This window comes from Mesoplodon mirus (genome assembly GCF_964341445.2).
Source record: "Mesoplodon mirus genome assembly, chromosome: 1".
NCBI lineage: Eukaryota > Metazoa > Chordata > Mammalia > Artiodactyla > Ziphiidae > Mesoplodon > Mesoplodon mirus.
The window spans coordinates 43,048,512-43,062,543 of NC_138976.1; the positions used below are offsets into that span (position 1 = coordinate 43,048,512).

The window sequence follows — 14,032 nt, forward strand, 5'->3', positions numbered from 1 at the left end:
AATGCACTCATTTGCTTACCTGAGTACTCTCAGAATACTCCTTTACTCTTCTTTCCTTGTGTCCCCCACGTCTATGGTCCTCATGTCCTTTTGCATTCTGTTTCCTGGGTTTTTCTCTAATGCATATTCATTCTTCATCCCCATTACTGCTATATTGGTCCAGACAGTTATTGTCTTTTCTTCTGTTAATTGGTCCCCCTCCATATATATGCTCCCTTTCTCATACCTGCCAGAGTGATCTTTTGAAAAATGTAAGTTAAATCACTCTCCTCTTTAAAATCCCCAGTGCTTATCTTCCATCGGATGACAATCTAAACTAATTGGCCTATCATACCCTTCATTTTCTCATTCTTATTTGCTTCTCCTAGTACTTTCTCAAGCATACAAGTTAAGTCACTATTAACTTATTTTCCAAATATATAATTTAAATTCTATATTTTCACATTATCATTTCTTCTTCTTAAAAGCCACACTCACACACTCTTATGTTCACCCAGAAAGCTGCTATATTTTTCTCCAAGATACTGCTTAATTATTACCTGTTTTGTGAAGTGATCACTAATAACCTTGGCCCCAGGCAGTTTGCATTTATTATTCCATTCCCATGGCATTTTTAAGTATATGCCTTCATTAGTGTAGACCTTTTGTATTATAATTATTTTTTGCTCTTTCTCTCTTTAACTTCATAAGGTCCCTGAGGCAGGGACTATATTTACACATCTTTTAAAAAATTCCCTGCACACAACACGGTGCATGGTACATGGCAGTCAGTGAAAGAAATAAATGGGGAGTGAATTGTAAATGGATGACAAGAGTTATTGAAATTTATCATAAACAGGAAACGAGGTGTTTCATTCAGGCTGTTGCAACGTAAGACATTATTAATTTTTTAGAACTTGATAACATTAGTGAAAAAGCTCATACATTTTTAGAGTGCTTTTCCAAATTTTGAAGTACTTTCACTTCATCTCATAGGTTTTTCAACACCTGGAACAACCTTAGAGACATTTTTTATAAGGAAATTTCATTTACTTTTCCATTAGTGATTGAAATACCAGTGTTATATACATATATATATATATAACATTCTACTTTTGGATGTGCATGTTATAGAATGCTTACCTCTGACCTACTTATAGCACATTTTGTATCACAGTGGATGACGTAGTAGATGAAAGTGATGACAACGATGATATTGATTTAGAAGCTGAAAATGAAACCGAAAATGAAGATGACCTAGATAAAAATTTTAAGGTTGGTATAAATTTCTGTGTTTAGTCAACTTTATAAATTGTATTCACAGGTGTAGGACAAAGATTGGGTAGATATGTATAGCTAACAGTAGATTAATTTGTTTTGTCCACATCATTTTATCATGGATGACTATGGACACTAAGCTATTGAAAGGAAAATAATGTTGCTTTGAATACATTAGTCTGAAAAGGGCCTTAAAAGAAGTTATTTTCACTGTCTCTGACAAGGAAGATTTTATCTAACCTTTCTGACTTAGATTTTAAAGTCTAAGGAAATCTAAGGTTGAAGGAAAGTGTTTTTTGAGGCTCTTAGGTGGCAACCCGTTTTGCTTTGTTAAGTGGTAGAGGGGGCCATTTTAGTATCTGCAGAAAAACATCTTAACTCCTATTTTTCAACTGTTTAGCTTAATGCCTTTTGGGGCACAGGGGGTTCATTTGACTCTTGTCTGCTTGGGCCTTTTTGTCTTGAAATGCTACATCAAAGTTGGGGTACACTGAGTATTTGACTCTCTCTGGAAATAGAATCTAAGATACTGGAAGGACATTTCTATCTTAATAGCAGATGTAGAACCAGTTTTATTATCACCAGATGTGATCACCAAGGCAAGCTTTGGCGAAATTGTCATGGTAGCCAGTCTAGACAACGTGATGGCATGCATCCTGGCCTCAAGAAGCTACAAAGACGAAAAACAGTGCAGGCTCTGGTGTTCAAGGCAAAAAATCTGGGGTAACTGTATTGGTGGTTCTGGACTTGATATGGTGAAAGAACTGGTAGGATCCAAGTTAGAAGAGTTTATATTCTGCATATAAAGTGTTCCTTAGGTAACAGGAGGTATATTAAAATCAACTGTTTGGATTCTTTGGGAAGTGAGTGTTTAGAGATAGTAAAATTTCCTAGATTAATATTAAGTTTATAATTTAAAGTTTTGTATTTCGATGGAAACCTTTCTTTTATGTATGTTTCCATGTGTATTAAAAACAAAGTATGTTGAGTGTAATTTATTCTTCATGGCTCAGGGTCCTCATTAAAATTATCTGTTGTGGGCTTCCCTGGTGGCGCTGTGGTTGAGAGTCCACCTGTCGATTCAGGGGACACGGGTTCGTGTCCCGGTCTGGGAAGATCCCACATGCCGCGGAGCAGCTGGGCCCGTGAGCCATGGCCGCTGAGCCTGTGCGTCCAGAGCCTGGGCTCTGCAACGGGAGAGGCCACAATAGTGAGAGCCCCGCGTACCGAAAAAAAAAAAAAATCTGTTGTGACTGATACAGATGTAAAGATGGAGATTGGCAGGGAAATAGAACTCAATAGGAATTTATAACAGTGATTCTAATTTTTCTGCTTGGAAATTGTCAGTGTGTATGCATGAATACATATTTAAAATTTTTTAAAAAATCGTATGGGGATAAGTTTTGTATATTATGTATTATGGTCATTTACCCCTAAATAAATTAGTGTATATTTCCTCTAAGGACAGTGATATAGTAATCTCTCAGTGTCCTAGGGGGAATTGGTTCCAGGACCCACCTCAGATACCAAAATCCACAGATGCTCAAGTTCCTTATATGAAATGACATAGTATTTGCATGTAACCTATACACATCCTCCCATATACTTTGTCATCTCTAGATTACTTATAATACCTAATACAATGTAAATGCTATGTAAATAGTTGTAAGTACAAAGTAAATGCTGTGTATATAGTTGCTGGAGTGCTGCAAATTCATGTTTTACTTGTTGGAGTTTTGTTTTTTTAATATTTTCAATCCATGGTTCGTTGGATCTGAGGAATGGGAACCTGTGGATACGGAGGACTGACTGTATTCTGTTACATAACCACAATACAATTACCAACTTAATACATTTATAGCGATATATCATTTTTATCTAATCTACCATCCACATTCCATTTTGTCAGCTGATCTAATAATCCCTTTTAAAACATTTTTTTTTTCTTTCTCCAGTATAGGATCTAGCATCAGGTATTGCATTTAATTGTCATGTCTATTAAGTCTCCTTTAATTTAGAACATTTCCACATATTTCTTTGCCTTTTTTGACAGTCACATCTATAAAATATACAGTTATTGGCAGCATTATTCACTGGGGTATTCGAGATTGCTCACATTTTCCCCATTTTACCTTAACACAGCAGTTATAATAATAAGAAAAAATAATAGATTGAATTTATTGAACAGTTAATCCTGTGCTAGTCCATGCACTTTACATATACAGGCATACCTTGTTTTATTGCACTTCCTTTTATTGAGCTTAGCAGATACTGTGTTTTTAACAAATTGAAGAAGGTTTGTGGCAGCCCTGTGTGGAACAAGTCTGTTGGTGCCATTTTTCCAACAGCATTGGCTCACTTCATGTCTCTGTGTCACATTGGTAATTCTCACAATATTTCAAACTTTTTCATTATTAATATATTTGTTATGGTGATCTGTGATCAGTGATCTTTGATGTTACTATTGTAAGTGTTTAGCAATGAAGTATTTTTTAATTAAGGTATTTACATTGTTTTTTTAGACAATGTATTGAACACTTAATAGACCACAGTATAGTATAAACATAACTTTTGTATGTATTGGGAAAACAAAAATTCGTCTGACTCTCTTTATTGCGACATTTGTTTTATTGTGGTGGCCTGGAATTGAAGCTGAGATATTTCCGAGGTATGCCTGTAGTAACCATTAAGTCCTGATAGTAATCCTATAAGGTATGTGGTATTATTACCTCTGCTTTACAGGGCTGATAATTAGAAACCAAAGGTACAGAAAGGTTATCGGTGTAGCTGATAAGAGGTGGGACCAAGATGCAGAATAAAGCATTCCAGTGTGAATGTTTGCTTTCTTTACCACTCTGCTCTGCTAAATATTACTTTTTTTCAAGGGCTACAGAATTGTTGGCTCTTTGACACTGCTGAGCTGTGTTATCTTATTTTTCTTCTTTACCACTCTCTGCTTCTTACTCACGTTGTCTGTTACATTTGGACTTTCCTTAGTTTTTCCTTTTTATCTAAATCACATCACTTTTTTCATGCTTTAGGTGAACCTGCTACATTGTAGTGGGTATAATATCTGTGTTCTAATGTGACTGTAGTCATAGAGACTGTTTTTTCCTCACCATAGTGATTCAATTCTCTTTGCCCCAGATTTTTCAGAGTTTGGAGCATTTATAGAAACCTGGAGGTTCTGTTGTAGAAGAGTCGTCTCCAGATTGCCAGGACTTGTCAGTATATAAGCTTCAATGTATTCTTTTTTTTTCTCCTTAATTTTAGAAGAACTTTAAGGAGTAGTAGGAGGTTTATTTCTTCTGAGTGTGTCAGGAGCTCTTTATCTTTGTTTTTCCCCAAACCAAAACACAAAATTTCTTGCTATTGGCCTCTCAAAGTATAGTTTTCTTTCCTCACTGTGCCTGTTTTACAGGAAATTTTTTTAAAATTTTTAAAATAGCTACTTTGTAAAAAGCTATATCTTCATAAAATAATAATGAATATTGAACTACTAGTATGTTTAGAGTAAGGAATACCTTTAAAAATTTTTTTATTATTTTGAAAGTATTATCTACTTTAATAGATGCTATCAAGAAAGTTACATTTTTTTGGTTCATCAATGTATAATTTAAGGATATGTGAAATTATATATTCATGTAATAATAATTACACAATTATGATACAGTAATTAATATGATACACTTTAAATAAAACCAGTCTTTATTATTTATGGCAATGGGGAAAATCTTTTTATTGGCTAAAGAAATAATAGCTAAATTCCTGAATATGAAATATGAGAAATATATAGTATATTGTTCTTTTTTAAATTATGTGTTAATATGACAATATATAAATATAATCAGGTACATGTATATAAAGCATTTTAAGGATTGACACATAGAATGAATTTAAGTCTGAAAAATAAGTACTCTGATAGTAAGATAAATATAAAATTGAAGATGAATACCAATTGAAAATTAATAAGTGGTCTTATTATCTCTCTTTAGCCATCAGTGAAGGTAATGATGGATTTGTATTTGTGTAAGGCCAGAGTTGTTGAGGGTCCTAGAAAATAGCTTGGTAACTCACACTTGTCTTTCCATCATGATGTACATTAGCTCTTTGTACACACACAGATCAAATTAATCCTGGATAAATATCCTATTCCTCCGAGGTCATATTTCTTTACATTTACCCTCTTTTTTTCCTGAAGGGACATGGAAATCATTTTTGGCTGTTGTTCCACTCCTCATTGTTTTTTTTCCCTGAAAAACAGAGTGAATGGTAGTAATGAGCTTTTCTAAGGGTGCGTGATAACCATTAGTCGCTCTTGAGGCAGTGCGTTATATTGACTAACAGTGTATTCTTTGAAATCACTGATTAGTGATTTCACATGCTGGCTCCTCTCTTTGCAAGCCACTTAACCTCTCTGTACCTCAGTTTCCTCTTTAATTAAATGGAGGTCATGATACTATCTGCTTCATAGTATTCTTATGCAGATTAAATTAGATCATTATGTAAAATCCTTAGCATAGTCCGTCACATATTTTCATTGCTCTATAAAAGTTAGTTATTTTGATTATCACCACCACCATCATATACTTACGTTTTTCAATTTAGTTTACTGCCCTTTAATCTGAGCAAAACGATGGCAGTTGGGGAGATTGGGGGGGAACATAGTTTAGTTTCGATCTCTAGTTTTTCTATCTTGAGGAGCCTACATACCATGCTATGTTAGGATAATCTTTGATAAAAAGAAAACACAACATAACAATCAAAATAACAATAACACAACAATCAAAAAATGTAAGCAAATTTTAATTTACAATTAAATTAATACAACCTTTCTGCAGTGATTATTCTCTATGTACATGTAATTAATAATTTGGAAAGCTTTAAATCTGAAATGTATTTTGTAAGTTTTCATTTTTCTTAATTGGTGACATACCATTTTTATTATTTCAGAATGATGATATTGAAACAGATATTAACAAACTAAAACCCCAGCAAGAACCAGGACGAACAATAGAAGAACTTAAAATGTATGAACACCTTTTCCCTGAGCTCGTTGATGATTTTCAGGTATACAGAAAATTCAGCATCTTAACTAATTTTAAGAAAAAGTTCTTTTTTTCTTAGACCTATCATCACTGTTTTCACTTCTAAAAAATGAAAGTAGTGTTGCTTTTCTGAGTGACATTGGACAGTTATTTCAGCATTCTGAGCTACAAATTGCTGTCGGTAAAAACGAGGGGACTAAGCCATTTAATTTTTGGACTAGCTTTTAAATTTTTTAATCACTTTTGTTTATCAAGTTAATTGACATCGTTTTTTATTCTTTTTAAAAGTAATCTTTAAAATGGCATTTCAGAATCTTATGTTAAAGCCTTATTTTTATCAGTTGCTTTCAACTGAGGGGAGATGAGAGCTGAGAAAATGCTTAATTAAAAACATAGTCTATGCTCGTTGAATTGTTTTTCCTGATAGTCACCATATAAGCATGGAAGGTCGGGGAAAGAGGACAACTGGAAGTCTTTGAATCTAAGTTGCTTCATAAGGACAGTGACTTCTTGTTAACATTTCTTACCCTCATTTATTTACTAGAATATAGTATTCAGCTTGGATTGCACAGCAAGTAAAGCTGATTGAACTGATGGCTAGTAGTAAATATAGTTTCTTACGCTCACTCTGCTACTCACTTGTGGTGGGTTCTTGAGTAAGTCCCTGAAACTGCCCAGAATCTTAAACTGTAAAATAAAGGGTTTGAACTGATAATCTTAGATTTATTTAGCTCTTGCTGCAAACCGCCCCCCTTCCCCTCTCCCCCCTGCCCTGCCAAGTTTCACACACTTAATTCCTGGTTGCTCAAAGAAAAAGACTTAAATGTGAAGCTATATGTGAGAAATAAAAACAGAGAAATACTTGCTAGCTAATGTTTACATTTCACAGTTCTAATTATTCAGGTTTCTCTTTGGGAACTAATGAGCTTTTGGATGCAATAGAAGCAGCAGCAAGTTGCTCCCTCTCCCCCTCCCCCAGTGTCTTAGTACTCCCCATAGATTTGGGGTATGTTGGAAGGTACGTTGAAATCAGGGGTAGTAGAAAGAGGGCAGGAATGAAGGAGAGGTTATTTGTCAAAGAAAAAGAAGAAGACAAGAAGAGGCATTTGGGAAAGGATACAGGGTGATTTTCTTTCATGCCACCTACCGGAAGTATCTGGCTGCTCTTTTCACACTTTTGTGCCCAACTAAGAACCACTTTAAAATAAAACCCCAGAAATAACAAATACTGCCAATTTAAAGCAGAAAAAATATATTGTGGAAGGGGTTTGGGGAAGGAATTGATTATTCTGTGAAGAAATGACCTATTTTCTTCTCTATTTGTATACATATAAGAATTATATAATGTGAGTAAAAACTGTAGGAGTTTTGATGTGGGAATAGAGATGACTAGTTTTTTAATAGGTGTTAAGGTCAGGATTTTGATTCTCATTATTTCACAAGCCAGTTCTTTTCTTGTAGACTATGTTGATGAGTACTTGTACGTTTGCCTATTAGTTCAACAACCAGAATAGGCCACCCGTGATGGTTTCCTGCTTGGCACCTTTGAAGAGCTGGCCAACTTGTCCTTTAGTTTGGCTGCTCCTAGAACAGACTCCTACTTTTGGCCTGACTTGGTGTGACCAGGGTCAGATGGTAAAGACAGGTGTGTCTGAGTGTTAAGAGCTCTGAGGATTCTTCCCAAGTGAGTTACCCCTTTTTACTGTGTTTAAGCAAAAGAAGTTATTTCCAGTATTTCAGATAGTACATATTTATTAAGGCCATATTTTTAAAGCTTAAAGTAGAATAGTTAGCTCTATGTATATAGTATATATTGCAGGAAATAGCACATTTTCTTCTATGTACGTAATTGGAAAATCATTCTAAAGTAATTGTGTTGGCACTCTCTCATTTTTCAGTTTCAGAGGAACGCACTGTTCAAACACTTTAGTCTCTAATTTTTTAAGTGTGTGTTGGAACTATGTATAGGCAGAGATATTTAAGTGATGTTTTTTTGAGAATTAAAAATATTTGGTTGGCTCTAAATAGGAAGTGTTTGAAAGAATTTTTTTCAGCTATCATTGTATCAAATGATACAATGATATGAGATGGCAGATCATGAGATATTAATCAGAAATGGAATTAATTTTGATTATGACTTTTTCCACTTGGATTTGCATGTCACTTTCAACAGCAACCACTGAAGCTTAAAATTACTTGATGTGTTTGTTTTTACCTGAACACCACCCACTTTGTTTCCAGATGTGTTAAAGCTACTATTCAATGGCCTGACGGAGGCAGAATGAGTGCATTTGAAGTCCACATAAAGAATTATTAAAGTAGTTAGCAACAGACTTTTTTAAGGGGACCTTACGCATGCTTTTAAAGCTATGATTATTTATTTGTAGTGACAAGTATAGTTTTATTTTCTTTTGTTTCTTGATAGCAGAATATTAGAAGTGTCAAAATCCTGCATTTTCACAGCTCTGTTTTCATACATCTATGGTAGCATGATGACATTTACCATATGGACTTTTGTTATGTTTATTTCCTTCCCCTCTTTTTTTTGTGTGTGATACGTGGGCCTCTCACTGCTATGGCCTCTCCTGCTGCGGAGCACAGGCTCCGGACGCGCAGGTTCAGTGGCCATGGCTCACGGGCCCAGCCGCCCCGCAGTATGTGGGATCCTCCCAGACCGGGGCACGAACCCGTGTCCCCCGCATCGGCAGGCGGACTCCCAACCACTGTGCCACCAGGGAAGCCCCTCTTTCCTCTCTTTTTAATTTGGTTTTAAATTTTTATTAAAGTTATGCATGGACAAAGTTTAAAGAGCAAATAGTTTTACATAGTCTAATCAGGAAAAACTGTAGTCTCCTTCCTATCTGCTGTTTCCTACAATCACCTTTCCGTATGTTTTTGAAGTTAATCCCCATATTTCTAAATGATATGCTTACAGTGCCATGTCTTGATATTTCCTGCTTTCATTCTCTCTCTCTCTCTTTTTAATATCATCTTAAGATAGATGTCCAGTAATTTTCAGCTTCTCTTCTAATATTTACATTTTGAGGCTATAAATTTCCCTCTACTGTTTTAGTTGCATCACACAGGTTTTGAAATTTAGTACTTTCATTTTCTTTGTTTTGAAACTTTTTTTCCATTATGATTTTTTCCTTTGATTCATTGGTAATGTCAGATTGGCTTTTTAATTTCCAATTTTCTGTTTGTCTTTTTATTGACTTCTAGCATATTGTAGTAGGATGAGAGCCCATATCCTTTATGATTATAATCTTCTGAAATTTTTGAGGCTTATAACTTTGAATATGGTCAATTTTTGTTATTATTTCTCATGTCTTTGGAAAGAACTCTGCTGCAGTTAGTCATGGTTGTATATTTGCCTAATAGGACAAGATTGTTAATTGTGTTTAGAAGCTCTTTTCTATCCTTATGGATTTTTATTCCTATGTTATAAGTTACTGATAAAAGTGTGTTAAAGATTTCTCATTATGATTGCAAATATGTTTCTTTTTGCAGCTCTGTCAGTTTTTGTTACATATTTTTGGAGGCTTATTATTTATTTTGTATAAGTGTATATTGATTTCTCCTCCTTTCAAATTGAACTTTTTTTTTTTTTGGCTGCGTTGGGTCTTAGTTGCGGCATGCAGGATCTTTCCTTGCAGTGCATGGGCTCTTCATTGTGGCGCGCGGGCTTCTCTCTAGTTGCGGCGCACGGGCTCCAGAACACGTGGGCTCTATAGTTTTCAGTGTGCGGGCTCTCTAGTTGAGGCATACGGGCTCAGCAATAGTGGCATGTGGGATCTTAGTTCCTTGACCAGGGATTGAACCTGCGTCCCCTGAATTGGAAGGTGGATTCTTAACCACTGGACAACCAGGGAATTCCCTCAGATTGAACCTTTTATTGAAGTTAGTTTTTTTTTTTTTTTTCACCTTTTTTTTTTTTTTTTTTTTTTCTGTACGCGGGCCTCTCACTGTTGTGGCCTCTCCCGTTGCGGAGCACAGGCTCTGGACGTGCAGGCTCAGCGGCCATGGCTCACGGGCCTAGCCGCTCCGCGGCATGTGGGATCTTCCCGGACCAGGGCACGAACCCACATCCCCTGCATCGGCAGGCAGACTCTCAACCACTGCGCCACCAGGGAAGCCCTGAAGTTAGTTTTTATTTGTAAGCCTTTAAGGCAAAAAGTTTTTAAAAAAAAATATTAATGTAGTTACATAAATTTTAGTTACTTGCCTGGCATCTTTAAAAACCTTTTCACCAACTTCTTGTTACCCTTAGCTGTTTACCTTTTAAACAGCATATAGTTAGATTTTAAAAACTCAAGTCTGAGTCTTTGCTATTTAACTGGAGTGTTTAGATCACTTACATATAATTATTCATATATTTGGATTTGTGAGATCTTATTTTGTATTTTCATTTGTTTCATCTCTGTGTCTTTTTCTTGCCTTTGTTTGGATTATTTTTCCTCGTTTCAGTTTTTTCACATTTATATGAAAACTACACAGTCTCATTATTTTAGTTTTATTCAACTTTCTTGTGGTATAATTTATGTGCAACAAATTGCATTCATTTAAAGTGTAAGTTTGACATAAATGCAAAAATTCTAGTTACTCTTTTTTTTAAATTTATTTATTTCATTTTATTTTTGGCTGTGTTGGGTCTTCATTGCTGCACGTGGGCTTTCTCTAATCGTGGCGAGCGGGGGCTACTCTTTGTTGCAGTGCATGGGCTTCTCATTTTGGTGGCTTCTCGTTGTGGAGCATGGGCTCTAGACATGTGGGCTTCAGTAGTTGTGGCATGCGGGCTCAGTAGTTGTGGCTCACAGGCTCTAGAGCACAGGCTCAGTAGTTGTGGCGCACGGACTTAGTTGCTCTGTGGCATGTGGGATCTTCCTGGACCAGGGCTCAAACCCATGTCCCCTGCATTGGCAGGTGGATTCTTAACCACTGTGCCACCAGGGAAGCCCTCTAGTTACTCTTGATAAAATAGTAAATATATGTATTTACTAAATTCTGAAGTTAATTAGGATCTTTCTTTTCTCTTCTTAATTATAAAAGGAAACTTAGGATACTTTATATATACCTCCCAAACCTTCAAAACTTACATGCTTTGAATTTATATTTTAACTCTAGCTTTAAAAAAAAAAAACTCATATGATGCTACTGCTTTGTGCTTAGATTGTGTTTAAGATTTACGTACATTTTCACTACCTTTTTATTTTTTATTTCTTCTTGTTTCTCAGACTTTCTGTCTGAATTGCTTTCCTCCTGCTTGAAATGTTTTATAGTGTCTGTCTGTCTGTCTCTTTTTTGGTCCAAAAATGTATTTATTTTGTACTTCTTGAAAGTTAGTCACTGTTTTCCTCTAGCTACTTTTTAAAAATCAACTTTACTTAAGTGTAATTTACATGCAATAGATTACAAATATTTAGGTTCAATGAGTTTTAACAGATATATACAATTGTGTAGCTACCAACCCCGTCAAGATATAGAATTGTTTCTGTCACCCCAGAAATTCTGCCTGGGTTTCTTTTTAGACAATATCTTCATCTCACCCAGGTAACTACTGACCTGCTGTCACTCCAGGTTAATTTTGCCTGTTTTGGAATTTCTCAAAACTGGGCTCGTATAGTATGTACTTTTTTGTGTAAGGCTTCTTTTGCTCAGTATGTTTTTGAGATTCACCTGTGTTTTGCATTTATCAGTGTTTTTTTTTCCCTTATTGCTGAGTAATATTTCATTTTATGAATATACCACGATTTCTTTATTCATGCACTTCTTGATGAGTATTGTAATGTTGGCAATTTGAGGCTATCATGAATACAATTGATACTACCATGTGTGTACAAAGCTTTTTTGTAGGAAAGCTTTGTAGGAAATATGCCTTCATTTCTCTTGGATAAATACCTACAAGTGAAATTGCTGGGTTGAGTGTATGTTTTCACTTTATAAGAAATTGTTTCTGGTGACTTGTAAGATTGTTTCTTTAGCTTCAATGCTCTACAGTTTCCCAGAAATGTTTGTTAAGTGTAGGTATTGTTAAGTCTTGTTTGGGATTCATTGTGTTTTGGAATCTGTGAGTGTTGTTTTCTCATAGGATTTGGAAAAACTCTTTATTCTCTTCTTCAGATACTGCCTCTTTCTCTTTCCCTCTCTCTTCTCTTTTGGCATTTCAAATTGAATGTAGGTTTTCTAACTCTCTTCCATATCTTTTAACTCTTTTTTTTATGTTTTCCTTCTCTTTGTTTCTCTGTGCTGCATTTAGGTAATTTCATCAGAACAGTCTACCAGTTCCCTAGTTCTAATTTTTGCTCCATCTAATCTGTCATTAGAAACATACATTAGGCATTTAAATTTGTTTTTGATTTTTAGAAGGTTTAAAAAAATGTTTCATCAGTCTTTAACTTCTTGTTTCTTGTCTTTCATTTCTTTGAACATATTAAATATAGACATTCCTTAGTCTTATAGTTTTAGTGTCTGAATTTCTTGCAGTTTTTTTATTTTTTGCCATGAGCTGCTCATTTTCTTTATAATTTTGTGGAAATTCCAGAAGTTTTTGTTGTTGTTGCTTTTGACAAGCACTGTAATAGATTAAATTCCTCATTGAGGATTTTTGGACCACCCAGATAATGTGAATTCAGGCTGCAAATTCATGTGGTGTGATAGCAGGCTTTTGGTACCATTTTGTGAGTAGTGCTATTCTTCACCCTCTTAAGTGCTAAGGTTTGAGACAGTTGACTTTCCTTGCTATTATTTGTTTTGTGGTGGGGTATTTCTAGGGCCTCTATACTGAAGATTTAGTTTTCTGGGGTTCCTCTTTATGGGAGGGGTATCTTCTGTTGGACTGCCCACTTTATGCAAGCTCTGAGTTACTCTCCTGTTCTTTATACTTTTTGAGATGGGAAAACCTATACCCTAGGTCACCTGTTTTAACAAACATTTTTCAAGTGAAAGCCAGCTTCAGTCCTACAGCTTTGGGATCCTGTCTTCACTTACTATTTGGTTTTTAACCCTTGCTTTCTTATTCACTTGTTGTCATACTTAAAATGTTTTAATATCTTTTTTTTTTTTTTGGCCGTGACGTGTGGCTTGCAGGATCTCAGTTCCCTGACCAGGGATTGAACCCTGGGCCAAGGCAGTGAAAGCTCTGAATCCTAACCACTAGACCATCAGAGAACTTCCAAAATATTTTAATATCTTTTCCAACAGTTGTAAATGTTTCTGTGGGGTAGATAACTAGCCCACCAGGTTTCCTACAACAGATTTTTAAATGCAGATTTCTTCCCTTCAGCCCTTTTAATGCAGAGACATTTACCCATTACCTCCTTTGTGCCTCCTTGTCTCCTTGGATTAGATATAGTACAGAGGCCGAAAGTGAATTATATTTGAATCCCTGGCTTTTATACAGTGGATATTTAAGGAATGAATCCCAAAAGAAAAGAGTCTTAATTTTGACTACATAATGTGTGTGTAGAAGTTAAACAAAATTAAAAGGTGAATTGTAAATCCAGAAAAATTGTTGCAAAAATAGGTTAAGGGATGTGTCTCTGTGTATGTGTGTGTATATATAAATAAATGTGAGAATTTATACTGCAAAACAAGAAAATCCCTATATTCCAGGAATAAATATATTACCTATGAAGAAATAAACTGGTTAATAGATATATGGAAAATTGTTTGCTTTTCTAATAGTCAAAGAAATGCAAATTAAAGTGGTGGTAAGACCATACTTCTTA

General features: G+C 35.2%; 1 protein-coding gene across 3 annotated transcripts in view; it reads left to right on the top strand.

Moving 5' to 3' along the window:
• The window catches only part of AGTPBP1 (ATP/GTP binding carboxypeptidase 1), a 188,978-nt gene that overhangs the window by 96,279 nt on the left and 78,667 nt on the right, over window positions 1-14,032 (top strand). For 2 of the 3 annotated variants that reach the window (XM_082613851.1, XM_082613853.1), the window contains exons 12-13: window positions 1,157-1,254; window positions 6,211-6,327. In XM_082613851.1, coding sequence (XP_082469977.1) covers window positions 1,157-1,254; window positions 6,211-6,327 — 215 coding nt within the window. The remainder of the gene's footprint in view (window positions 1-1,156; window positions 1,255-6,210; window positions 6,328-14,032) is intronic. The other variant, XM_082613852.1, reaches the window with a different exon arrangement.